This window comes from Leptonychotes weddellii, chromosome 6 (genome assembly GCF_054177405.1).
Source record: "Leptonychotes weddellii isolate Sample4059 chromosome 6, ASM5417740v2, whole genome shotgun sequence".
In the NCBI taxonomy this organism is placed as follows: Eukaryota; Metazoa; Chordata; class Mammalia; order Carnivora; family Phocidae; genus Leptonychotes; species Leptonychotes weddellii.
Window position 1 is genome coordinate 97,807,094 of NC_138374.1, and position 27,543 is coordinate 97,834,636.

At 38.9% G+C, this 27,543-nt stretch overlaps 1 protein-coding gene across 1 annotated transcript in view; it reads left to right on the top strand.

Moving 5' to 3' along the window:
• Positions 1–27,543, top strand: part of NIBAN1 (niban apoptosis regulator 1) — a 133,101-nt gene that overhangs the window by 37,012 nt on the left and 68,546 nt on the right. Inside the window, exons 2-3 of the mRNA XM_081823194.1 lie at positions 24,403–24,533; positions 27,313–27,495. Coding sequence (XP_081679320.1) covers positions 24,403–24,533; positions 27,313–27,495 — 314 coding nt within the window. The remainder of the gene's footprint in view (positions 1–24,402; positions 24,534–27,312; positions 27,496–27,543) is intronic.

Genomic DNA, 27,543 nt, shown 5'->3' on the forward strand with positions numbered 1-27,543 from the left:
TAGAGAAGGAGGAATGATTTTCTTTCTGGATCCCAGGTCCTGGTCAAAGCTTAAAAAAAACCCCTTAGCTCTTGGGCGCCTGGGTGGCTCAGTTGGTTAAGCGACTGCCTTCGGCTCAGGTCATGATCCTGGAGTCCTGGGATCGAGTCCCACATCGGGCTCCCTGCTCAGCAGGGAGTCTGCTTCTCCCTCTGACCCTCCCCCCTCTCATGCTCTCTCTATCTCAGTCTCTCTCTCAAATAAATAAATAAAAAAAACAAAACAAAACCCCTTAGCTCTTGACTAATTTGGTGTCCCTGGATTCAGACTTTGGAATTTACCCACCTAGGCTTTCTTTGATCCCAGGTACCTATATTTCACCCAGTATCTGTGAACAGAAATTGATCAAACCAGTCTGAATTCTTGCAAACTTCTGTTCTCTTTTTCACATTTTTTTTTTCTTTTAATACATTACCAGCATGTTGCTTACTTTAGGCCTCAGTCTCAATCAGGAGTTCCCCAGGCACATTCTGAGGTCCTTTAGAGCTTTCATCTTTCCTCTCTTCCTGACTTACCATAAAGGTTCAGTATGTCCCCATTTCTCACGACATCAGGGAGGAGGCTCTTCTCAGACCCTCATCTCTGCATCATTATGAACCAGCATTGGCTGGCATTTACCAGGATACTTGGAACACAGGTTGTTTTTTTGAACACATTTTTTTTCCCTCTGACCAGATTTATTGAACATAAGAAAATTCTATGTACAAAGTGACCTGGACCTGCTTCTTCAAAACATGATCCTTTCTTACTAATATTTGGATAAGTCAGTCCATTGAGTGTCAAAAAGCAGCTTACTTTAAAATTAATAGAAAAGTGCCAATGCACACTAAATAAATGGCCTAACTACTGGGACTTTCATAGTTCTACAAGATAATTTACACAGGTAGGATTGAGCCCCGATGACAGGCTGCTGGAGAACTGATATGAGAGGTAAGAGGCCATCTTGTGCACCGCCAGGGTGATGCCGTCATGTTTCTGGATCATAATGTTCCCATTTTTTTTTAAACATTTTTTTTTAAGATTTTATTTATTTATTTGACACACAGAGAGAGACAGCGAGAGAGGGAACACAAGCAGGGGGAGCAGGAGAGGGAGAAGCAGGCTTCCCCCTGAGCAGGGAGCCCGACCCCAGGACCCCGGGATCATGACCTGAGCCAAAGGCAGACGCTTAACGACTGAGCCACCCAGGCACCCCATAATGTTCCCATTTTCTGATTCTAGACACACCGCATGAATATCAGTGGGGTCTGAGGTCAGCTTAGCTGCTTGCTGGGCTAGAACAGATATCACCCCAGCATGCTCATCTGACAGGGTCCCACGGCAGCCCAGATTAAGTCCTTGTGAATCTGTGCACAGGACTCCAACAATGGATGGGTTCTTCATTGTATCCTCCAAGAGCTGCTCCAAGGTGGCCTCCATCCTGCCCGCCATCCGCCTGGCCTGGGATCCTGTAGCTTGTCACCTCCTTCTCCACCCTGTGAACACATTTTGAGCACCTACTATAAGCCAGATATTTCATAGGACTGGTGTTCCAACTATACTTTAGAATAAGATTCTAAACAAGAATAAATAAAAATGAGAAACACAAAATAAAGAAAAATAAAGAATAAAGAAAAATAAGATATTGTAATCAAGAAGGTAAGATGATTGCACAAATAATAAGATCAAGTGAATGCTGCTGAAAAATTATGGAAAGAGCCTTGGATACAGAAGCCAGTAGATCTAGGTTCTGATGCTTAACAGGACACTCACTATGAATGTGAATTTATGAGCATCAGTTTTCTCATAAGGCTGGCGGGTCTGTGGAAACTCTACTTAGTGAAGTTCTTGTATGGATTACATAATGTAAACGTATGCAAAAGTGCCCAGTATTATCTCTGGTATAGAGGAGATCAGCAAGAGATTCTTAAGTTGAAGTAATACAAGAGAAGAGGATTTACAGGAAGGAGAGGTCATAGGTGGTTGAGTGGATCTATGGGACTTTGTGGAAGACATGGCATTTAAGATAGGTCAGATGCGTGGCTCCTCAGGGCAGGGAAACTTTCAAATTACTTTTTTATCCTTAGTATTCTACACATAGACTGTGCTTAATATACATTGAATGAACGGACTTTGAAGGATGGGTAGGATTCTGAAGGATTGCAATGGACTTGGAGAAAGGGCATTCCAGGTAGAGGGACATGGGAAGGTGCCGGTCATGCTGGCAGAACAGTACTCTAGTTTGACAGGAGTGTGAAGAAGTAGTAGAAGGAAGAGTAAAATGTATGCTGGGAATATTACATGGGTTTTGAAAGGGTTTTCAATAGACTGGGCAGTTTGTATTTAATTCAGTGTGGTTACATTTTTTTTTTTTTAAGTAGGCTCCATACCCAATGTGGGGTTCAAACTCATGACCTTGAGATCAAGAGTCGCACACTCTACCAACTGAGCCAGCCAGGTGCCCCCAGTCTACTTTTTAAAATTGCTCTGTCTCCAGCCAAATTTTGGAGAAGGGACTTTTTTGTCATGCTTTCTGGGTTATTGAGAGTTTACCATTATTGCCATCTGATGTGTTTCTACTTTTTTTGGAAGGGTTTGGGCAGTCCTTGCTATAGATAAAGAGATTCTTTTTCTATATGCTAAAGAAAACAGATATGAAGAGACTGGTACTAAGAAGGAATAGAGAGGTAGGTAAGTTTTTCTTTGATTACGCCCAAGCTTTGTCTTTTTTTTTTTTTTTTAAGATTTTATTTATTTATTTGACAGAGAGATAGTGAGAGCAGGAACACAAGCAGGGGGAGTGGGAGAGGGAGAAGCAAGCTTCCCGCCAAGCAGGGAGCCCAATGCAGGGCTCGATCCCAGGACCCTGGAATCATGACCTGAGCTGAAGGCAGACGCTTAATGACTGAGCCACCCAGGCACCCCCCAAGCTTTGTCTTTCTTAAGTCCTATGCTAAACATTAATAGCTTTCAAGATTTTTGAAAAAATCATAAAATTCAAGTCAAAGAAGCTACATATTCAAAGGGACAATTCATGATTTTTGCATGAATATTGGTGGCCACCAATAAAGTAGCCAAATGTATTTGAACCCAGGATTTTCCATATGCTGAATTATTTGAAGGAATAAAGCAAAACAGTCTTAGGGCTTGAACCAGCCTTGTCCATATTTCATTTTATAATTAGGTATTATATTTTAAATATTAGTATCCCTGAGAGAGGTAATACTAAGAGGCAGAAACAACTGGGGAATGTATTGAGCTACCTGGAGAGGAGGAGGCTAAAGACAAGCTTGACTGTGGTATTTCATTGACTTGCATATGACCTCAGTTATAAGTTCGTCACTACTTTATGTACCATTAAGAAAAAAAAGTGCTGCCAATTATGCTTAACAATCATTCTGCACTAAACCTGAATTGACCGTACTGGCTTATTGCTTTGGCATTTCTTGCTTCTCTTCTGAGGTATTTGGCCCTATGGCCTGCTTTTCAATTGTATTGCTTGGCAGGAAGCAGGCAGTCCTTTTCATGGATCTCTGTAACAAAATGCAACTCAACCGCCTCTATTTCTTGTTTAGATCCCATAAGACAATTAACTGTTGCTTTGCAATCCAAGGATTGTGGTCATTTTCCCAAAGATAAATATTTATTCCATTAATATTAAATTTGTCCTGCAACTTCATTCCCCTGCCTTTTTATTTACACAATGATTTTTTGTTCTGATATCAAATCAGTAAAATCTTCTAAAGACATAAAAATGGCAATTAAATCCAGCACTAGCTATGAACAAAGCTCAGTTAAAGTGACTGCAATATGAGCAGCTATCACCAAGTTCGTGCGCATGCAACCAAGTCACAATAGCAACTTCATGGCAGACAATTCTAAGACTCTATTGATTATAAGACACACTCCCGATGTTGAGTTGTTAAAATGTGAAGAAAATGTGCATTTTAGGAGTAGTGGAGCACATTTACTTTAAAACTTGGCCAGAGACCTTCCTACCTCTTGCTGAAGTATTGCTTCTATCACTAAAGACTAAATTAGTTGAGCCACATCCCCTTGTGGTTCTGGTTTCTTGATGTGCACTAACGTGTGTCCTAAAACCATCATTTGGTGACCACATTCACCGGACCAAACAGCTCGCCAGAGGGGAGGCTGAAGCACTGAGCATCCATACTCTTAAACTTTGTTTCCCAAGTTGGTGGTTATGTATATATGGGCAGATGCCTATTTGCCTTTGTTCCATTCCACCCATAATATGCACCAGTTAGGAGTTTATTCAGTGGATAATTTTGTGCTTTTCTTGTCTGATGGACTTCTTGCTGGTCATTTAGTAAAGCCTATCTTTTCATAGACACAGGAAAACCTATGTTGAAATCACACAACTTATCCTCTGTGAGTCCATGTCACTCTTATCACTGTGAGCATGCTCAAGTCAGGCATCCTAGTACTGCAGAGTGTGTCCCACAAATAGAGATGTGGGAAACCTGCCAAAAGAAATCAAACTGTCAGTCTTTTTATCTTCCAGGCAGAAGGTTGAGATATACATCTCTATTTTGGCAGCCTTCACTCTGAGTTGAATTAAACTCAAACTTTCCTCTTAGCAGTCTATCTAGAGCTTCATCTCTGAAGACTCCTTTTTCGTGGCTGATTATTTGAAACATGGGTAGATTTGAGTGTTGCCCTACCTGTTTTTTTCCAGTCAATTACTGGTAAAATAAAATTTAAAAAACAAACACTGAGCAGGACATTGTGAAAGAGGATAAAGAAAGACTCAGCAAACTGGCTGGATAGTCCTGAAAGGTCTGCAGGAGGGGATGGGTAGGGGAGATAGAGCAGAGGCTTTGGTCATTGGAGCATGAAGAGGACAACGTCAGCAGGGAGCTGGGTGTACTCATCCTGGGAACGTCCTTTGGACTTCTCTTGGGGTGGAAGGGTTCTTGATTCCTGTTTTTGATCTTATTCCTACTGCTATCTCTGGAAGTTTGCTTCTGTTCTAATCTGCAGTGTGCAGTCTCACAACTGGCTAGATGATGAAATGTGATGATGTTTAAAGCACCAAACACAATGTTCAGTGCAAGTTAGGCAAATCTTCCTATTAGGAAATATATATTCTGATCATTTGGTGACCACATTCATCTGACCAAACAGCTCGCCAGAGGGGAGGCTGAAGCACTGAGCATCCATACTCTTAAACTTTGTTTCCCAAGTTGGTGGTTGTGTGTATATGAGCTGAGGCATATCTAATCTAAGAGGTGTATTCTTTAACACTTTTGACTAAGCATTAATGGAGCTGACACAGTTAGCCAGTATTTATCATTATATTAAGCAAACAAAATAAAACAAAGCAAAACAAAACCCAAATTTAAATTTAAGTGTACAATCCTTTCAGTGGGGAAAAATTTCAGAGGGAAATCCTTGCACAAGTGAGTTTATTCCTTAAAAACTAAATGAGTGCCTTAAAACATATTTCTTCTTTTCTTGAGGTTGAAAACATTCTTCTAGGAAGTTGCTATTTACAGAAAATAAGTGGCATAGACTTTTTTTCCAAACTTTTAGAAACCAGACTTACTAAATCTCACTTAAGTTGTCAAAGGACAACACTGTTTGGAAACATCTTAAATACTATGATTTTAGGGTACTTGAATATTTAAAGGAGAATAAAAGTAATTATTTGTTAGATAGCATGAATTGTTTTTTTTAATTATGTTTTTGGGGTGATAAAAATATTTTATATCATGATCATTGGTGATTGTACAGTTATAAACATTTGTCAGAACTCATTGTACTCTTAAAGTTAGTGAATTTTATTGTATGTAAATTATGCTTCAATGATGCTGACCAAAAAAGTAAAGTATTCTGGGATTTAGAAAAGGACTCACTAGAATTCCAAGGAAGAGAGTTTCTATGGACAACCCATGACACCAAGGTCATAGATAGGAACAGAAATTATTTTAACCAGAAGCCAAATGTAATGAACTGTTAAGGAAAATGATTTTATTTCATTGTACTTTACATGCCTATTTTTTTTTAAGATTTATTTGTTTATTTGAGAGAGAGAAAGAGCACAAGCAGGAGGGGCAGAGGGAGAGAGAGAGAGACTCTCAAGCAGACTCTGCACTGAGCACAGAGCCCAACGTGGGACTCATCTCATGACCCCGAGATCACGAGCTGAGCTGAAACCAAGAGTTAGACACTTAACCGACTGCGCCTCCCAGTCACCCCTGTTGTACTTTACATGCCTATTATACTCCCCAGTATGTTTGAGATCTTTCCACTGTGACAGTCACTTGTTTGTGTGGAGATGGAGTGGGACAGCAGTGAGGGGCTGGGAGTGAGTGTGCCTCACACGAAAATGAAGGACGTGAAGAAGGTAACCAGTGAAGATGGAGAGTGGGGGGAATTGTTCCTTTTCCTTTGACCTGCATCAATTCATTTACTATAATTATGTGCACATAATAAACATTTAATATATTTTGACAGAATCATGTATTAAAATTATAATATAGAAGCAAAAAATGAGAAAAGAAAGTTAAGCCAAAATTGGTATTTTTATATAATTACTAGTTCTTTAAAATTGGGACTACATGCTTAAAATAACCCAAGCAGAGAATCATAGTTGAGCTAAATCAATTGCTTATTTCAACTGACTGAATATTCTTGAAAATGGTGGCGGAATTGATGCTTTTGCAGGGATTACTATTAATTATGACTACTCTTTAAGTGATTGGATTGATTATGCCGTGCTCTCGCTGTTAATGGGGTCACTTATTTGCCTTGATTTTTAAATACTTGTTTAATAATACAGAATGATTTTATTTGTGCAATTGTGTGCTCTACCCAGGGTCTTCAGACCTTTACTAAGATTATTTTGTCTGTACTGTTTCTCTGGAGAAAGTTTTTGTCTTACCCATTCAAAAATAAAATATGTCTACAAAGCATAGCCCTTCATAAAAATAGAAGGGAAAAAATTCATCCATGGGTCTATTACTCAATGATAAAAACTGTTTTTTTTTTTAAGATGTTATTTATTTATTTGACAGAGAGAGACACAGTGAGAGAGGGAACACAAGCAGGGGGAGTGGGAGAGGGAGAAGCAGGCTTCCCGCTGAGCAGGAACCCCAAGGTTGGACTCAATCCCAGGACCCCAGGATCATGACCTGAGCCAAAGGCAGACGCTTAACCGACTGAGCCACCCAGGCATCCCTTCCTTGAGATTTTTAATGATTTAATGATTTACGTATATTTTGATGGGAAACTTAAAAGGTTTTATATACAATCCGCCTTCCTTCTTTTTGGTCTCTCTTGAATATCTTCTTACAGTCTCTTTAAATAGCCATAAAGGACTAATTGGTTGAGTTATGCATCTTTGTGATAATCTAGTCATGGACTCTGAGTTTCTCTCTTAAGATAAAGCCCTTGATTTTCCATTTTTACACATCTTGTGGGTTTCCTACTCCTCGATCCTCTCTTGTTGATGGCTCAGAACCACTTCCTCTTTCAAGCTTGCCTCATTTCCTATCCATTCATGTCCCTGGCTTTGGTTGGCAGGTCTTATTTATTTAAAACCATAACAACTAAGATATATTATATATGTGTGTGTGTGTGTGTGTGTATACATATATATACACACATAAGTAAGTTCTATATATGGTATATATAAGATATTTATGATACATATATTTTTTCTTTCTTTCTAGTCCTGCATAACTGAGTGAGACAAAACTTGTCATCTTTCCCTCCTAAGGGAATTTCCTTCAATCTGGAGATTATTTTTGAGTATATGTTGTTTAAAAATTGTGTTTTGGTTATTGTTTAGTGCTTGCTTTGTTTATTTGTTTATCTAGAGATTATTAAAGAGCCTGTGACTCATAGAAGGTATTGTGTATGCAGATGTATTTTATATTCATTACCGAGGATGTTTACAGAATCTCCCCCTCCCCCAGGAAGTGAATATGCAGCTGCTTTGTATACTTCACCTGCTGCCATTACCCAAATATAGACAAGTTCAAAGCCCCACAGACACCCTTCACAGAAAACAGGAAAACAGATGACAAAATATCTCACTTCTTTTCTCTTTAATGGTCTTTCTTTTAAAATTATTTCCAGCATAAATTTGGAACTGTTTTGTTTTTCTAATAAGTAGCAAATTTCTAATATTCAGACTCTTTAAACTTGATTCTTTTCCCTTTCATGCAGAGTTGGATTAAATCAACCAAGTATTTTTGTGACACGTAAGTGTGGTCTTAATCTAAATGTTTACCTTACAACTTTCTTTGTAAATGTGTAGTTTCAATGATTTGCTCCCAGTGGAACAGGAAAGTTCAGGTCAGATTTGGAGAAAAGGAATAAAGTGCTCCTGCTGTGAGTCCCAGGCTGCTGTGAGCAGGTCAGCTTCATTCATCAACAGATCACGACAGTCCAGTTTGTACCAGATATCTAGACACTTTAGATTATTTTTATTTTATTTTATTTTTGCAATTTGTCTATACTTAATCAGTATATGTACTGATATGCTAAACATATTCTTTAGGATGAGTCTTTCTGACAAATTATTATTTTATTTAAAGCCTTTTTGGTTTATTAATGAAGGGAAAATAAACTCACAGTGTGAAAGGAACAGTTTTGGAATGGAGTTTCTTTTAAAGAATTATAAAGGTACTAACAGGTTTATTTTATTTTTAAAAAGACTTTATTTATGTATTTGACAGAGAGAGCGAGAACAAGCAGGGGGAGCAGCAGAGGGAGAGAGAGAAGCAGGCTCCCCGCTGAGCAGGGAGCCCGATGAGGCTCGATCTCAGGACTCTGGGATCATGACCTGAGCTGAAGGCAGACGCTTAACCGACTGAACCACCCAGGTGTCCCCTAACAGGTTTAAATGTTGGTTATAAATGTTCCATTTGTTTGGCAAACTAATTTTCCATTTGTTTTCCCCTTAGTCCTGTGGTGGGTAGAGGTTGAGAAGATGGGTAGGGAAAATGCTATACTATTCAGTATAGAACTAACATTACTAATATTACAATATCAATCCAACAAATATTTATCAAAGCATACCATGTACCTGTTACTGACCTTTCTAGGCTCTCAGGAGTCAAGGCTGAGAAATGCACTTTCAGTGAGCTGTGGAGTTATTTCGCGGGAGACAGTAGGAAATACATGACAGAGTGTAGGAGAGGATGGGATGGCAAACATGCATGTGGGAGTCATCAGGGTGTATAGTCCGTGCAGTGGGATTGTGTTTCAAGGGGAAAAGTGGCTGATTAAGAACCAAATAGGAGGTGATGAGTCTGGGAACAGTGGGTTTGGGATACTGTTCAAGAGGTTTGATGGTGAAGGGAAAATAAAAAGAGGGCAGTTGCCTGAGAGGTAGATGAATTTGTTTTGTTTTGTTTTGTTTTCCTTCAGAACTTGAGTACATGTTTGGGCTTGGAGGGGAAAAGGAAGTGAAAAGAAAGATAATGACAGTCCAAGAAAAGGGGCATAATTGATGGGGTAAGCATTTAGAGGAAGAAGATTGGGATGTCTTCCTTTTGAGAGAGGCAGGGAAGAGGAAAGTATAGTGGATGAGGAGATGAACTTGAGACTTTGTTTTCTGGAAAGAGGAAGTCTTCCAGAAGTAAAGGGGGAGTGGGGAAGGGAGCCTGAGGACACCCCAGAACAGCTGCTGGGGAGAGTAGACGAGGCAGTCACCCAGGATGAGAAAGGGCTTGCTGAATAGTGTTGGGTCCAGCTCAGGCTGGATGGAGCACATTTGTTTGTAGTGGAGCCAAGCACACAGCTTCGTTATGTCTCCTGCACTACAGGAATGCCTGCAGGAATGCTATTAAATACCAAACTGTCCCGATCATAAGAATCAACTGGAACAACATATAGAGAATACAGGATTTCCAGCCTGTCTTGGGTCCATTCTGATTCAGTGGGTCTGAGGTAGGGAATGGAATTTTCTATTTTTCTAGATCTCTTAATTTTAAAAAAGAATACATTATAGTGGCTACACAGTTTGTTCTAAAAGGAAGACTTTTTTTTTTAAAGATTTATTTGAGAGAGAGAGAGAGCACAAGCAGGGGGAGGGGCAGAGGGAGAGGGAGAAGCAGGCTCCCCACTGAGGAGGAAGCCCAATGCGGGACTCGATCCCAGGACCCCAAGATCACGACCTGAGCCAAAGGCAGACACTTAACTTACTGAGCCACCCAGGTGCCCTAGAAGGAAGACTTTTGATAAAATATACAGAATTCAAGCTGAACCACACTAATTTAATGACTCCTTAATGAAACACAAATCTTGATTTTTTTTATTTCTATAATGGACTAATTATAGTTGGGGGCAAAAATGGCAAACAAAATCAGTATACTCTATCAATATATTTTCCAGATCTGTTGACTACAAACCTAAAACCTTTTTCTAAACTGAAATGACCCATCTGATTTAATTCCCACATAGTTTCAAAATGTGCCTTCATGTGGGGACTTAATAAACTCTAGAATGTCAATTGTGTGTGAAGTGTGAATGAGGAGTTTTAAACTTTGTTGCAGAAGATATGATTGAGTACATGGAAAATCCAAGATAATTTAAAGATAAATTAATTTACAGAGTTTTGTTTTTTTTTAAGTTTTGGGGCATAAGACAAACATACAAAAGTTAAGAGCTAGTAATAAGCAATTAGAAAATGGACAAGAAAAAAGATGCCATTCTTAAGAGCAAGACAAATCCATATGAAATTGGGATTTAGGAATAAATCTAACAAATATGTGCAAAAATCTGCATGAATAAAAATGACAAAATGTTATCAAAGAGCATTAAAGAAGACTTGAATGAATGAAGAGAGAGGCCATGCTAATGAACGAGAACAGGGCTGCTGTCTACAATTGTTCAGGATACTCATAGCATAAGGCTCCTAACTAATGAGGGGCAAACAGAGGCTAAAATGCGGCCTGTGCTGCATTTTCCACTATTGTGAGACTGGCTGCATCTGGGCTGAGGAAGAGTAGCTTTTCCTAGTTTGCACATAAGTTCCGTATGGGCTAGCAGCAATCTTAGATGGAAAGAATATATCATAAAGCTATAAGCCTCATGCTAATCACAAATTCACTGTTTTTCCAATCAAAATCCTGACACTGTTTTCCTATGGGACTTGACATAATTCAGCCTAGGTTCATATGGGAGAGCATTGGCTAGAGATATCTAAGACAATTTGAAGAAGAACCAAGTGGGAAGAGTTTATAGTCTTGAGATCAGAAATTCTTGTAACACTATAATAATCAAGACAATATAGTACTAAGAGCACAGGGATAGATAATAGGCCAATGGAATAGACTAGAGAGCTCAAAAGCAACTCATTCAAATATGGAAACTTGGAATATATCAGAAATGGGCACATGTTGGGAGAAACGTGGACTATGCAATAAATAGCATTGAAATAATTATCTGTATGGTAAAGTATGGATTTCTAAATCATAATCTACACAACAGATTAATCCAGTTTGTAAAAAGCCTTATGCTAAAGTCCTTTTATTTTTATTTTATTTCTTTTAGAGAGAGAGAGAGCAGGTGGGGAGGGGCAGAGAGAGAGGGAGAGGGAGAGAGAGAATCTTAGAATCTTAAGCAGGCTCTACACTCAGCGTGGAGCCTGACAAGAGGCTTGATCTCACAACCCTGAGATCAAGACTTGAGCTGAAATTAAGAGTCAGAAGTTTAACTGACTGAGCCACCCAGGTGCCCCCTAAAGTCATTTTAAAAGAAAATGTGGGAGAACATCCTTATAAAGAAAATAGTAAGGAAGGATTTCCTAAACCAGACATTAAAAACAAAAACCAGAGAGAATAGGATAGTTACATCTGATTCCATTAAACTTTAAAACTGTTGTTCAACACTGTAATCCAAGGGAAAAGACAAGGCACAGATTGGGAAAATACAAGTGAAATGTTTATATCTGAGGATTCATACCCAAAATTGACAAATAATGCCTACCTGTCAGTAAGAAGGAGACATATGGGGAGAGGATATGAATTCACAAAATAAGAAACCTGAATGGCCAATAAATATGTGGAAAGATGCTCAAATCACTAATAATCTGATAAATGTAAATTAAGGCACCATTTTTCACTCATCAACATAGACGAAAATGTGTAAGTAGGACAATTCCTAGAGTTTCTAAGGATGTGAGAGGAAGGAAACTCTCATACTCTGCTGTTGGGATGTCAGTGACACAGCTCCTTGGGCGAGAAATTTGGTAATGTCAAGTGCAGATGAAGATGTTCACACTTTGCCCCAGTATTCTAGACACACACTCTGGAGAAACTCTCCCATCTCTGCACCATATATGTTCACATCAGCCTTGATTATAAGAGCAAAAAGAGAGGAAACAAGTGAGAGGCCCATCAACAAGGAGATAAATAAATTGTAGTATGTGTTAGAAGTATGGATACCAGTTAAAACGAATAAACTGGAAATAAATATCATATATATACATGATATATGAGATCTATCTATCTGCCATAAGCAAGCTGCAGAATGACAGGTGGAATTAAGTTAGAAAATGTGCATATCAATGCTATTGGTTATATATGAATACATACATATGTTGGAAGAATCCAAAATGACTTACAGGAATAAATATCACTTTGAGTATAGTGGTGCCTACTAATGTTGTGGGACAGGGTCGAGGGGGCTACAAATGTAGCTGTAGTGTTTTGTTTAAAAAATTTTTGAGCAAATATGGCATAATGTAAAGACTTGTTTAGTTCAACAGTGGAAATATATGTTATGCACCTTACCATTCCATGTGTCTGAAACAGTTCATTATTAAAGAAAACACAGACATAGACAAAACCCTTGTTATTAGCGGTATATCATTCAATACATCTCATCTCTTGACTCATACAAAGTAGGATACAGAGAAGAGAGCAGAAAAACTTTGTTGAAGACATTTCAAATATCATGTGGATAATGGGCCTGGTCCATAGAAGTTCCTTTTAACCTTGATTTGGTACAAAACACATTCTTAATCAGTAAATAAGAAAATCTACTTAATTAGTGAATTTCCCAGGGAGCCTTATGATATTAGCCAGTAAAGACTGTAGCTTTAATTGAGACAGGGATGCCACTTAATTGGAACACCTGAATAAGGTTAAGGGGTACTCAGATAAGGTCAGCTTGCTTCCCCTGTGCCCAGAGCTTTGCTGGGTCTCTGCCTTCTTGCTGGCAACTTCTGCCCATTAGGATGAAGCTGAGCCAAATGTTTTTACTGTCCTTCATAAATCACTTAATGGAATGTTTTAAATACAGATTCCATGAATTTCAGAATGTGTTCTGAAAGACATTGGCATGCTGGTTCTACTGATAAATTTAGAATTCATTACATTGAAGCACTAGACATTTGCATTGCTTTTAATTTGTTACTGACCCAACTGCTTAATATGTATAGATTAAATCAAATAAATTGATAATTGTGTTGGGACTCAATAATGAATTTTGATTGGTTATATCTGTATTGTCAGGATTCTCCAGAGAAACAGAACCAATAGGAGAAAGAGAGAGAGAGAAATTTTTTAAAATAAGGAATTGGATAAATAAAATAAAAAAAGTAAAATAAAATAAAATAAAAACAAAATAAGAATTGGCTTATGCAATTATGGAGGCTGACAAGTCCCAAGATCTGAGGTCAGCAAGCTGGAGACCCAGAAGAGCTGATGGCATAGTTCCACTCTGAAAGTCAGCAGGCTAGAGACCCAGGAAGAGCCAATGTTTCAGTTCAAGTCGAAAGACTAGAAAAGACCAATGTCCCAGCTCAAGGAAGTCGGGAAGAAGGAAATTCCCTCTTACTCAACCTTTTTGTTTTATTCAGGCCTTCAACTGATTGGATGAGGCCTACCCACACTGGGGAGGTCAATCTTCATTATTCAATTTACATATTCAAATACTAACCTCATCCAGAAACACCCTCACTGATGCATTCAGAATGTCTGGGCACCCCATAGCCCAGTAAAGTTGACATGTAAAATTGACCATAACAACATCTTTTTACCCAAATTTAAGATCGTTTCACAAGACTTCTTGACAATACAGTTTTTACTTATGTTCCTCCATTAATAAAAAAAGAAGTGCTTGAATTCTTCCATAAAAATTAATGTAGTATTCATAGAGAGAAAACTCTGCTAAAAACACTGTCATTGATTTTTAAAAATGTTTTCATAGATGTTCTATTACTAACTAGTTTTATGACCATGGGCTAGTTGATTTCTTGATCTGAACATAGGAGGACATGGACTTTATTATTATGATCCCATTCAGCTCTAGAGGTCTGTAACTTTGATCTTTTCATCAATATATGGAAGTTGCAGTGTGATTGGCATGGCATGTCTGTGCTACCATCCAAATGAACTCAAGTTGCTTTCTTAGGGTTATTACGGAAGGCAGTCCCGGTTACTTATAGCTCTCCTTCATATTCAATTTCCTTGGTGCATATAATGACTAGTTTAGAGTAAATGAATCTCACCTGTGAGGCTCAGACTCGAAGCAAAGCCAAACTTATGAGGTTTCAGCACATTTATTAAGTACTGTGTGAACTTACTTTATAGAAGAGCAATTTCCATAGAAAAAAATGGTGGTTCCATAGAGCTTGATACTATCTAAACAGCAGTATTAGAAGGTTTGGTGGGTCTTTTTCTGGCTCCTTTTTTAGAGTATCGCATAACAGCTTTGAATAATTTTTCACTAATGTACATTACTCAAGAATATTTTAATCTATGGGCAGCTGGGTGGCTCAGTGCATTAAGCGTCTGCCTTTGGCTCAGGTCATGATCCCAGAGCATCGGGCTCAGTGCTCAGTAGGGAGTCTGCTTATCCCTCTGCCTTTCCCCTCACTCATGCTCTTGCTCTCTCAAAAATAAATAAGTAAAATCTTAAAAAAAGAATATTTTAATTTAGTGATTAACTGTTCTACTGACTGGCAACCATTAGACTGTCAAAAAACCAAAATAGTACTATGTGATGAGCTGTATTTTAGACTCTGCTAGATTCAACTTTATTATTGGAGATATTTGGGTTGTTATCAGAAAACTGTATTCTGAGGACACAGTGCCTGACCGAATCAAGTGGACAGGAATTAGAACCATTTTGGCAGTTCTTAAATTCTTGTGAGGATAAGTTAGAGCATGCTAAAATAATTTTCACTAATGAGTACTTTATCTAGCCTTGTAAATAGTTTCAAAAAGTTAGCTGGCCTACAGAAATGTTGACTAGTTTATGAAGTTCTTCTGGACCCTCCCAAGCCTAACATTATCATCTTTCATTTTCCTAGCCAAGTCATTCCTACTTATTGTTACCCATATCCCCAGACTAACAAAACAAAGCATATCTGGGCTCCAAACACAGTTCTCTAAAAATGCACTTTTTCTTCTTTTTACATCAATAGCATAGATTCTTGAGAGAGAAGTACAACTGTAATAGCAAGCATTTCAAACAAATATACTTCTGTGTGGGGAAAAGAAAAGTAGAATGAGGAAAAAAGAAGGAATATCATTAGGAAAATAAAAGAGAAACCTGAAAAAGACACCAGGACCTATTGTGTTGGAAAGGAAATCATTTAGTAAAATTCCTAGGCTTGTTGCCTGGTTTATTTTAAGTCTAGCCTGACTTCTTTTATGTACGTATTGTGTTCATTTACATGGTTGCAATCTGAAAGCAAAGAGTATTTTCAGGATTCTGGAATAATCTGAGAGCCTCTGATAAAATATGCACAGAAAATTTTAATAACTATAGTTAGACTCTAAAACAGCAAAGGAAACCTCATTATTTCTTTCTTTCTTTCTGAATTTCAGTTATATATTTTCTTCAAAACCGAAAAAGTTTGTCTAATGGGCAGCCATGATTCCTTCTGAATGCATAGTTCTTGTGATGCTTTCTGAAAAAGTAGCTGTGTCAGATTGGTTTAATTTTCTCTTTCACACGCTTTCCTCTCGTTTTTATGAAGAAAAAGACAGCCAATCTGCAGCTTCCTTTGGGGACATTAGACAGCTTAGAGAAGTGGCAAAATAAACAGGATTTATTCTCATCAGATGTGTCATGGGAAAATTGGAGGCATGCTGTGAGGTAATGGCAAAATAATCTTGAAAATTTCCAAGCACTTTTTCCAAATGAAATGGAAGAAATTTAAAGTTAGCTTCCGCCTAATTATGGCTAAAGAAAAATGTGTACATAAAAATATGGGCATATATATATCTTCCAACAATACTATTATAGTTTCTTCCTCTAAAAAAAGAGGAGGGCAGACTTAAGATCTTACAGTTCTATAAAGCTAATCTCTGGAATAGCTGACAACAGGGGTTTTTAATTTTTCCATAGAATAAGGTAATGGGAATTGCAACATATAATATGGTAGAGTTTTTTTCCCTTAGTGTCTCCTTCATTTCTCTTCTATTAACCTGTGAAGGTATTTTCTACTAAATGCCTAGTGCAGGTGAACACCTTAATTTATTTCAGTGCTGTGGTCAAATGTAGAAAACATTGTTTTTGTTTCTGGTGTTAACCTTAAAATCATCCTTTATTCTACCAGCAAAAGATGGGTTTATTCAGGAATAACAGAGAATTACAACCTGGGACAAGCAAGCTACAGCAAAACCATAAGCAAATCCACACGGAACAAAGGAGAGGAGTGCTCTTTTACAGAGGAAAAGGGGAAGTTGGGAAGACTGTTATAAACAAAAAGTCCATTGGAGTAAACTGGGAGTTCAAAGTATAGTGGTTTTTCATTGGCTGAGTTGTGACTTTCCTTCATTGGCTGGGCTATTGCAAGGGCAGGAAAGCCTTTCTTCCTCCTGCTGGGAGAGTGAAGGCTATTCACCAACAACCAAGGTCCATCTCTTCCTGTTGGATTTATAATTGAGGAAGAATGGTAGGGCATGAGAGCTCCCCCTGTGGAATGTCCTGACTCCATTTCAGTTAGGTTTTCATTTATGATTTTTCACACTGTTCACCCACTGGAGTTGGTGTCTGGTCCCTTATGGAGCATCTGTAAGTACATGGGGATTCACTGAATGTCCTTAACAGGCCAAGCTTTGTGGCCATGGTAAAGATACGGGGCCTGCTTTTAGAACAGGGATTGCAAAAGATTGAAGGTCTTTAACAGTCCAAGGACAAGTTATATTGCAAGCCCAACTCAAGAGTTTCGGATCTCTGTGAGTGTGCGTTTTGGAAACGAGGAAACCGTTCTTTGTTTATCCCTAAGCCTGTCTGTTTTCTATCCAGATGCTTTCTCAATCTAGAGAGGGTCCTGGCATGCCTTTGAAATATTTAATATAAGCTCTTGTGAGTGTTTGTTTTGTTTCTCTTCTGTGGATTAATGTCTGAAGTAAATCACAGAGAACATAAGTGGTTTATATGTCTCTCGTTTTTAGGACAAAGTAGAGTTTCTGCCAGGTAAGCTTCACGGAGTTGATGGGATTAAGGCTCCCCTTGAAGAATTTTTGACTTTTCCTATAGAATCTGTTCAAAAACTTATCACTCAAGCACCAATAATAAATGTGCTTAAACACACACACCCTGTTTAGTTCAATTATGGAGAATCCAATTTATCCCCATTCTCTAAGGCATTTACTAGAAAAGAGAGTCCTTGGGCATTATTCTGTGTAATTAGATTTTTGCACCTTTGTATTGTGAATTGGGATTTCTGAATTTTCCACCCTAATGTGCAAAGTGATGATGCTCAGAAGCCTGAGACTAAAGCTGATGTTGTAATTCATCAGGACTTTTAAACTTTTATAATTTGAGAAACTCTGGGGAAAATAAACAATAGTGGATATTATACTCTATTTTATAAATATTAAATATTTTATTTTTTAGAGCTACTTCTCTTGTTCCTCCAAATTAATCTTCACCAGAAACCTCAACAGTTTTTAAGAAAATGTGTCAAAGGCTTACTTAATCCTCTTCTCATGTGTGGATTTGGATCAGTTTTGGGGAAATAGCCAGTTAGTTAAAATAAATCCATTTTTTAAAAAATTTTGTATTTGGGGCACCTGGGTGGCTCAGTCAGTCAAGCATCTGCCTTCCGCTCAGTTCATGATAATGAAGCCCTGGGATCAAGCCCTGTGTCGGGCTCCCTGCTCAGTGGGGAGTTTGCTTCTCCCTCTCCCCCTGCCTCCCACCCCCACTTGTTCTCTCTCTCTCTCACAAATAAATCTTTAAAAAAATTTTTTTGTATTTTTCTTATTCATAGTAACAATAAAAATGCAACATTTGAAAATAGTGATTTTGGGGGGTAATATAGGAAAAAACAATGATGAAATGTTATATAAATAAAACTGGATACAAAATATAATATTCTCAACTATTTAAAAATTATAAAAAAGTTTAGAAGGAAATATAGCAAAAATGTTTGGATTTTTTATATCTTTCTATACTTATGAGTTATTTTTCTAAAAGTATTTGAAGAGGGAGGAATCTGTGTATTTCAGAGAAGACTTTAGAATATATTATAGTTATATTGACACTACGAATGATGGGAAAACTAGGAATAATCCACTATAAACAGTATCTTTCAAGAAAGAAAACTAATGATAAAGACTAGATTGGAGTTGAATTACTACGAACTGGAAGGTTAACAGAGAAACTTCTAGGATAAAAAAATACCCAAATCTTTTAGGTTTTTCAGACTTCATGTAAGTTTTACTGCATGTAAGACTTCATATACTTCCCATGATTGCACATTGGTCAAGAAAAACAAATAAACTAAGGAAGGCTTTTGTTTGTAAATAATTCCCCACATATAATTTCATGGACAAAATTCATATAAAAGCTTAAAAGGAATTAATCAGTAAGTCTGATTTTTTTAAAAAACAAATGAGTTGAGCTTTGAGAGTGTATATTTTTATTTTTATTTATTTATTTATTTATTTATTTTTAAAGATTTTATTTATTTATTCATGAGAGACAGAGAGAGAGAGAGGCAGAGGGAGAAGCAGGCTCCCAAGGAGCAGAGAGCCCGATGCGGGACTCGATCCCAGGACCCTGGGATCATGACCTGAGCCGAAGGCAGACGCTTAACCATCTGAGCCACCCAGGCGCCCTGAGAGTGTATATTTTTAATAATAAATAGTTGAGGGGCGCCTGGGTGGCTCAGTCAGTTAAGCATCTGACTCTTGGTTTTTGGCTCAGGTCATGATCTCATGGGTCGTGGGGTCGTGAGATCAAGGCGAGTATAATTGGGCTCTGTGCTCACGGAGAGTCTTCTTGAAAATTCTCTCCTTCTGCCCCTCCCCCCCACTCGCTCACACTCTCTCTCTCTTTCTAAAAAAAAATTAAAAAATAAATAAATCTCAAAAAAAATATTCGAGCTGAGAACCGTGCGTTTCTCCTTTCTGGGGACATTGGCATGGGTTTCAAGATTATGATGCATTGTACTTGGCTTTACTCTTAAATATTTACTCAGCCGTTCTTTCATTCATTCAACAAATATTTGCCGAGTACATAAATACAGTATACCCTTGGAGAAGAGATAAGGTATATTTAAACAGCTGTAGCAAAGTGGACCACAGTTTTGGAAGAACACAAAAGAAGGTCAGATTGTTGGGGAGAACCAACTTCTTTTTCGGATGGAATCACCATCTGGGCTTGAAGGATCTGAAAGTGGCTGGCAGGGCATTTAGGGGGAGAAAGAAGGGGTGAAGGCATGAGCATGTACAGGGGGCAAGGAGATTTAGTTTGAGTAGGAGAGGTAGGAAATCAGGACAATCAGGGCCAGATCACAGGGCCTTTGGTGCTGGGTTAAGTGGTTACTACTCTGGGCAATGGGGAAACTGTTGAAGGTTTTTATGAAGGTAGTGACATGATCTTGTAGCAACCTGTCAAATGAAACTTGTCAGGCCAGGAACCAGAGGACTGTAGCTCCATGACCATGAGGTTTTCAAGAGTTCCCTGGGAGCATTAAGGGCAAGACCTGGTTCTCACGGACGATTCACCACTCTAACATCTGGGCCTTGGTAACTTGTGCTCCTTTCTGGTGAGTGAGGCCATAGTGGCCAGCTTGGGCTCAGCCTCTCATGTTCTGCTCCATCAGCCCTGGACTCACTCTGGCCAATCCCCAGGACCTGCCTCTGCCATACTGACCAAGCTTTGGCTTATTTCCCATGGCCCCCCCAGGATCTGTGTATCGGCACTGGCATTTCCCACCTCCCGCTCTGGTTTTGACTTTTTTTGTTCCTCTTTTAGAGCTGAGAGCTAGAACTTTTGTTGTTGTTTGTTTGTTTATGTCCCCGCTGTGATACTGAGGGCAGATTAAGAGACTAAATTTTACAGTGTTGAAGGTGTGCTAGTTGGGATGGGGCCAAGGGGATGGGTCAAGAAATATTGTAGGAAGAGAAGGGACAAGATCTGATGATTGCTGATGATTGAATATGAGCACAAAGGAGAAGGAATCAAAGGACAGTGCTGAGTTTTTCAGGCTGTACGAATTCAAACGGCTTTAAGGGGGCCAGACGATGCTTTTCTGACTTTTACAAAATCAAACTGAACCTAAGTGTCATAGACAGAGCTGTTGAAGAGTGTTCTTTCAGCTTTGGTACTGATTAGCCCGAAGCGTGTTATGAGTAGCTTGGTTGAGTTAGTTGTACCAACACAATGCCCTGCACAGGCTGCAATTATTGAGTAGGACTGGAAGAAATATACCTGTGCAGAAAATGTGGAAGAAGCCTCCATTGGTTCTAGTCTTTCTATTATTGATTAGCCTCTTTTTAGTGAAAAAAAGTGCTGTTTTACAATTTAGGAAAAGGAATATGATACTAAATTGCAGCAGGGGTTGTGGGGGCGGGGGGAGGATGAAGGCAGTTCAATACTCAAGACTCTTGAAAACTGGAAAACAAGCTGCTTTTGGCTGAGGTTATTTTATGTGGTGTCTGTGGGCTGATCCACTTATTGGAATATTTTCATAGTGGAATATTAAATACTAGTAATAATAGTCAAGATTTATTGAGCAACTAGTGTCAGGCACTACTCTAGGCACTTTTTTACCTACAGAATATCTCACTTAATCCTCACAAAACCGGTGAAAATGGGCAATTTACCCATTTTACATGAGAAAATTGAGGCTCAGGGAGAGAGAGGCTCAATGTAACACAGTAACTAACTCATGCTTTTCACTATGGTTCCTTAATACCAATGTTTTATTTAGTTGGTTTTCATTTAGAGATGTACTGAGGGTCCCGTATGTGCTGATAAGTGTTCCTGAAACGTCTGTGAAAATGTCGGTTACGTTTGTTTAGAACCTGCAATGAGTGGGATGGCTGTTCGGTGTGCAGCTGGGCAGGATGGCCCCAGCTGAAGAGTTACACAAGACAGCCTGCTTTTTTTTTTTTTTTTTTAAAGATTTTATTTATTTATTTGAGAGAGAATGAGAGAGAGCACATGAGAGGGGGGAGGGTCAGAGGGAGAAGCAGACTCCCTGCTGAGCAGGGAGCCCGATGCGGGACTCGATCCAGGGACTCCAGGATCATGACCTGAGCCGAAGGCAGTCGCTTAACCAACTGAGCCACCCAGGCGCCCAAGACAGCCTGCTTTTATCTTCTCCCTGATTCCTTAGTTCAGCTTCAGGACCTTCCCCTGGCGGTTGGCTTGGGTGCTCATCACCATTATCATCATTGATTTAATTACTCTTGATTATTGAGCACTTTCTATGTGCCAGCTACCGTGCTGAGCAGTTTACTGCATTATTTCATGAATAACTACAATAACACTATGAGAATGCTCCTCTTGTCTTCATTTTATATGAGGGGAATTAACTTGCATAAGGTCCCACTGCTGGTAAGTAGCAGAGATGGCATTCAAACCCAAGTCTTTCTGACTCCAGAGTCCATCTTCCTAACCAAAGTGTATTTTGCCCCAATACTAGGCTTTTCTCTAAATGTCAAGATCTGTACTTCGGTGTTCCTATATTTGGGTTTAGATAGGCTTAATCTAAAATCTAGATACCCAGGGACGCCTGAGTGGCTCAGTCGGTTAAGCATCTGCCTTTGGCTCAGGTCATGATCCCAGGGTCCTGGGATCGAGTCCTGCATCGGGCTCCCTGCTCCGTGGGGAGCATGCTTCTCCCTCTGCCTCTGCCTCTCTGTCTCTCATGAATAAATAAATAAAATCTTAAAAAATAATAATAATAAAATCTAGATACCTTTTGAGAATCCCTTTAGGTTCTTTTCCCCCTAGAACTTCTGATATTGTTAGCTGTTTCATTCACATTTTGAACCAGTCATTAGGTTAATTACCAAAGGAAGCTTCAATCCCTTTTTTATAAATGCTGCCTGGTGGAAGATGTGTTGATACTCAAATCACAGAAGCATTTTTCTCATACACTGGAAGGGAGTGGTGGCATCGTAACACCTCTGTAGAAACAAGGCATCCTTGGGTGAGGCTTTGTGATGTGGCAGGAAATAAGTTTCAAAGCTTTGTAGAGCTCATCATAAAATGGCATCCACCTTCTTTCATTTAAATCCAAATGCTTGCAGGAGTGCAAAAATTAGTATCATAAATTAGCAGGCTGCTCTTCTGTTAGACAAAATAGTGGTCACTTGGTCCCAAAGGGCAAATTTTGTTAATTGCTTATATGTTTTGGTGATGTGAGACTCATTCTTATTGTGGGAATTTATAAAGGTATCCTACTCCTATGTAAGAAAATTATAGACAAGGATCTAGAATTTTATTTCTTATGTATTATATAAAAGCTAATAAAAATATTAACCAATTAGATAATTATAAAGCCTGAGTATATTAAAGTATTATGCAAATACTGATTAATAGTCATACCATGGACTCACAGAGCAAGCAAAAGCATGCCTGATTCAAATTATAGGAGCTTTTATTTGCATTTCTACAGAAGCTATTATTAATGGGTCTCAAAGCACCTTTCAAGTAATAGTTATTAAAGCCCATAAATATGACCCCAAAATGTCATTTTATTGAGGGAATAAGCAAGAATTCCCTTTTACCTCATACATAGTATGGGATTTAAATGCCTGAGCTAAAGTGGGATTCTTCATATAAAGGGATTACTCATACACTATGGGTCTTTGGCTACTATGAATTCAAGGTTCTCATATTGAATATCTCAATCTATGGAGTTAGAACTCTTCACTTATTTTTGAAATTTTACATGCATAATAGCTCTAAACAAATCTTGCTGGTATATTTTAATATTTCTCTGTGACTATATCAAATTTGAAAACAAAAATTATGCCAAGTTCACATGAAAGTATTTAAAAATATTTTGGAATATCATATCAGGTTTATTTTTTCTCAAGATAATATCTTATTCCAAGGACTAACAGTTTGTAAGCACAGTCAGTGGGACCTGTGTTTATTTCTCTACTTTGTAGCAAGTCCTTGAAAGGTTGTGAGGATTTCTAATCTGTCTCAGAATATTCCTTTGCCCTTCCTCCCCAATTTCTTTTTCTCCTTTCCCTCCTTTGCAACTTCCCTACGCTCTAAAGCTAAGCACAGGTTGGAAAAGCTCAAGAATATTCCTAGTGCCTGACTCTCCCTCTTCTTCCATCTTGAATCCTCCAACTGCTCCCTTCCCCACCGTGATTGATCCTAAGCTTTATTTTCTTTTGGTGCTGAGAGATCATAATGCAGTTGCTGGTCACTATTGGAAGGCAGCTGTACTCATGTTTATACTTCAGTGTCATATAGTTTCCAAGAAAAGTATGGACTAGTGAGCACCTTCCTTTATAGTTAGGGACACTGGAGCCCGGAGAGAATGAAGGACTTGACTGAGGTCATCCAGCTGGTTTCTGTCTCCCTGGAATTGGGACCACAGCTCAGGTCTCTAGACTCTTAAACCAAAGCTTTTCCCTCTACCTCATAGTAATTGTATAAGGCTTTGAGTCACACAAAAAATTTACCCAGAAACACAGGGGGCAGAACTAGAAGAAATAGTTCGTTGATTTTATCCAGGGCTGTGGGTCAGCAAGATGAGGTGGAGTCTCAGGGGTCTTAAGAAAAACAGAATATTGTGTGTGTGGAATTGAAATGGTGGACCCTGGGATTATTGTGTAAGAGTTGGGTGACTGGAGGTAGAGGGGGATGAAGAGCAAGTTGAAGTGGAGAATCAGGTAAGGTAGAGTGGTAGTTGTAGAAAGATTTAGAAGGATGGCTGAGTTTATGGCCTTGGCAATATGAAAATTTCTATCGGTTACTGGATGGATGGTCCTTAGGGATAGCAGAGTCTCTCAGGATGATGTCAGGGAGAGGGAGAGATAAAGGCACGTATGGCATGTTACAAAGTTCTCAGAGAATGTGAACTCATAACAAATCCCTGGGAAACAGTGGTCTTAGAGGGGTAGATATGTGTCTATTCTGTAAGAGATGCTGCATTTCTAATTTCTAACTTTCATATTTTTCTAGGGAAAACTGAGGCTACTATCAAAAACTTCAGTCCCTACTACAGTCGCCAGTACGCCGTGGCTTTCTGCAATCATGTACGCAGTGAAGTAGAACAGCAAAGAGATTTAACATCACAGTTTTTGAAGACCAAGGTAACCTATGGGCATTTGGTTGACAGTTTCTCCCACTGAAGAATGCTTTATAACTTATCATATTTCTGAAATAAACAGTAATTTAAATGGCAGTTTAAAAAAATCTGTTCTCAAATCATTTCATGTTCAAAAAACTCTATCTGCCTGGAAGTTAGAGTGTATGGTTTCTTGTTGATGGTGTAATCCATATAGAAAGAAAACTAGTATGATCCAATTTTATTGTTTTTCCCACATGATGCTTTAATATCAGGAAATTTGACTTGCTGTAGTGAAGTTCAGTTTTTAAAAAGTCATACTTTTAGTGCCTCATATTATGGGCATTTTTGTTTTGGTCATTGATCAAATATGATTTTTTTCTTCGAATCCCCTGACTTATTCTTTCTCCTTTGCTCCATGATAATAATTACCCACAACCTCAACACGTATTCATTCATTGACACCTACTATGTGTCAGGCCCTATTCCAAGAATTGGGGATCAAGACAAATTCTCTGCTTTCCTGTATATATTTAAAAGTAGGAGGCAGTAAACAAATAAAGAAATATCAGGTGATATCAGGTCATAATAAATGCTCAAAGAAAAATAAAGCAGGAGCCTTATTTTAGAGAAAATGATCAGAGAAGCCCTCTGTGAAGATGAAATTTGAGTGGGAACTGGAGTGAAGTAAGAGCAGGATGTGCGAATATCTGCAGGATATGGAACAGTAAGTGCAAAGGCCCTACAGCAGTCATAAGCACATCAGGAAGGCTATGTGCTAAGAGCAGCGCGAGCAAGGGAGAAAGGATGATAGGAGAAAGGATGATAAATGACTACAGAGTGAAAGGGAAGGACCAGACCATGGAGGAGCTGTAGACTGTGATAAGGGTCTTTATTTGTAAATATGAAGAGAAGTTATTGGAGGATATCAAATACAGAGTAACTTGGAATTTTCAGCGATCTCTCTGGCCTCTCTATAGTGAATAGACCATGATGAGGGATAAGAGGGGAACTTGGAGACGGGTGAGGAGGACACGGTAGCAGTGCAAGAGAAGAAGGGTGAAGGCAAGTTGGATGAGGTGGTGATGGTAGCAGTTGTGAGGAAAGGTCCAAGTCAAAATGGACTTGAGATAGAGCTGATGGAACTTGCTGATGCATTGGATAGGACATTACAGAAGAGAGAAAGTCAGGGATGACTACTTGGTTTTTAGCCTGTGCAAATAAGTACATGGAGTTGTCTTTTACTCAGAAGGAAGGGTCCGAGGTGGATGGGAATCACGTGTTCCCTTTTGGCCTTGTAAGTTTGAGATGCTTATTTGACATACACCTGTGGAAATAGTGAATAGGTAATTAGTTGACATTTGGAGACCAGGAAAAGAAGGATCCAGCGAGATGGATTGATAAGAAATAGCCTTGCAGGAGGAGAAAATCAGGAAAGAGGAATGTGCCAGAAGGCAAATAAAGAAGGGCTTACAAGAAGGAGGGAGTGATAAATGGGTCAGATACTGCTTAGAATTTAAGTTGACCAATAGATTTAGCAGCATGGGTGTGTAGGGATAACTGAGTGTCATTCCCATAGAAGAGTGATTCTCACCATGTAGGGAGCTTGTTAAAAATACAGTTTGGCCCACACCTCCGGAGATTCTGATATAGTAAGTCTAGGGTAAGGCCACATTTTTAACAGGTGTATCAGTTGATTTGAGTGGCCCAGGTTAAAAAAAATGCTGCACATAGAACTACAAAGTTCAGCCTATACATAGGTTCAGTCTCATTTAAAGAGAAGAGTGAGATCCTCTCTTACCTGTTAATGAGGCAAGATAGGAAACGGCCTCTTTTATCTGTCAGAACAGAATAAATTCAGAAGGCAATTTAGTTCATCCCTTAGCCAAGTCTTAAAAAGATTAGCGTATCTGTCTTCTCCGTATGCTTCATGTAAATTTAGCTTGAAGGTGGAGGGATACGTTTCTAAAAGCACTTTGATTTTTTTTAATAAAGGGAAAAGAGATATAAATTCAGTGACACATGAAAGACAGGAGGCCCATTCCTGTATTTTGAGATAATACAGGGCTTTTACCATGAGACAGGATGGGAGTTATTCCTTACACAGTTAACCCAAAGGGAGACCTAACTAAGAATCTAGCAGAGACTTCCCTATAGCACATATGTCATCAAGGTTAATAAGAAAGCCTCAAACTTTTACTTAAGTAGAAAGGTAGAACTGTAGTTTGCTGGCTAGCCTGCTTGTTCTTCAACCAGAAGGTGAACACAGTCTCTTTGAGGAGCATGCACATGGGGCAAGGATTTACAGTCTGGGTCCCCAGGGCTTTTAGATCTGGGAAGACCGTTGAACATTGACCCTCGAGCCTGTACCTGAAGGTATGGTGGATACAGGAGCAGCCTATTAATTCTCCTGTTTTCAGGGATATTCACGGTGTTGGGGTATACAGCCACAACTTACACTTACCTACCTCTTCCAGAATTTATCAACGATCCTTAAATGACATGTATACAAGGCACAACCTTATTACTACAATCCCTTCAACCATCCGCTTCTCTTTTTGTAGCATAATGGAGGGAAATGAAAGTCAAAAACATATCAATAAGACAAATATTTGCATTTGGTCAGAGGGAGCAGGAAGAGAAAGTACGGAGGGAGGTGGGGGAAGCCACAATTTCCCCAGGATCTCAGCACATGATAGTTTCTGAAAACATTCCTTGAACTCCCACGGATAGACTTAGTGATAGCAATAGCATGCTATGTTATTTTTTGTTGCCATGATTAATGATATTCACCTTCTTTAAAGCCGCCATTGGAGCCTGGAATTGTTCTGTATGAAGCAGAGCTATCACAGTTTGCTGACGACATAAAGAAATGGAAGGAGCGGTACATTGTGGTCAAAAATGATTTTGCTGTGGAGAGCTATGAGAACAAAGAGGTACGATGTTTGTTTGTAGTGGTTCTTGCAACATTCTTCAACACTGGCTGGGTTGACTGATATGCCCTCTCCTTTGAGACTGATTCCTTCAATAAGCAC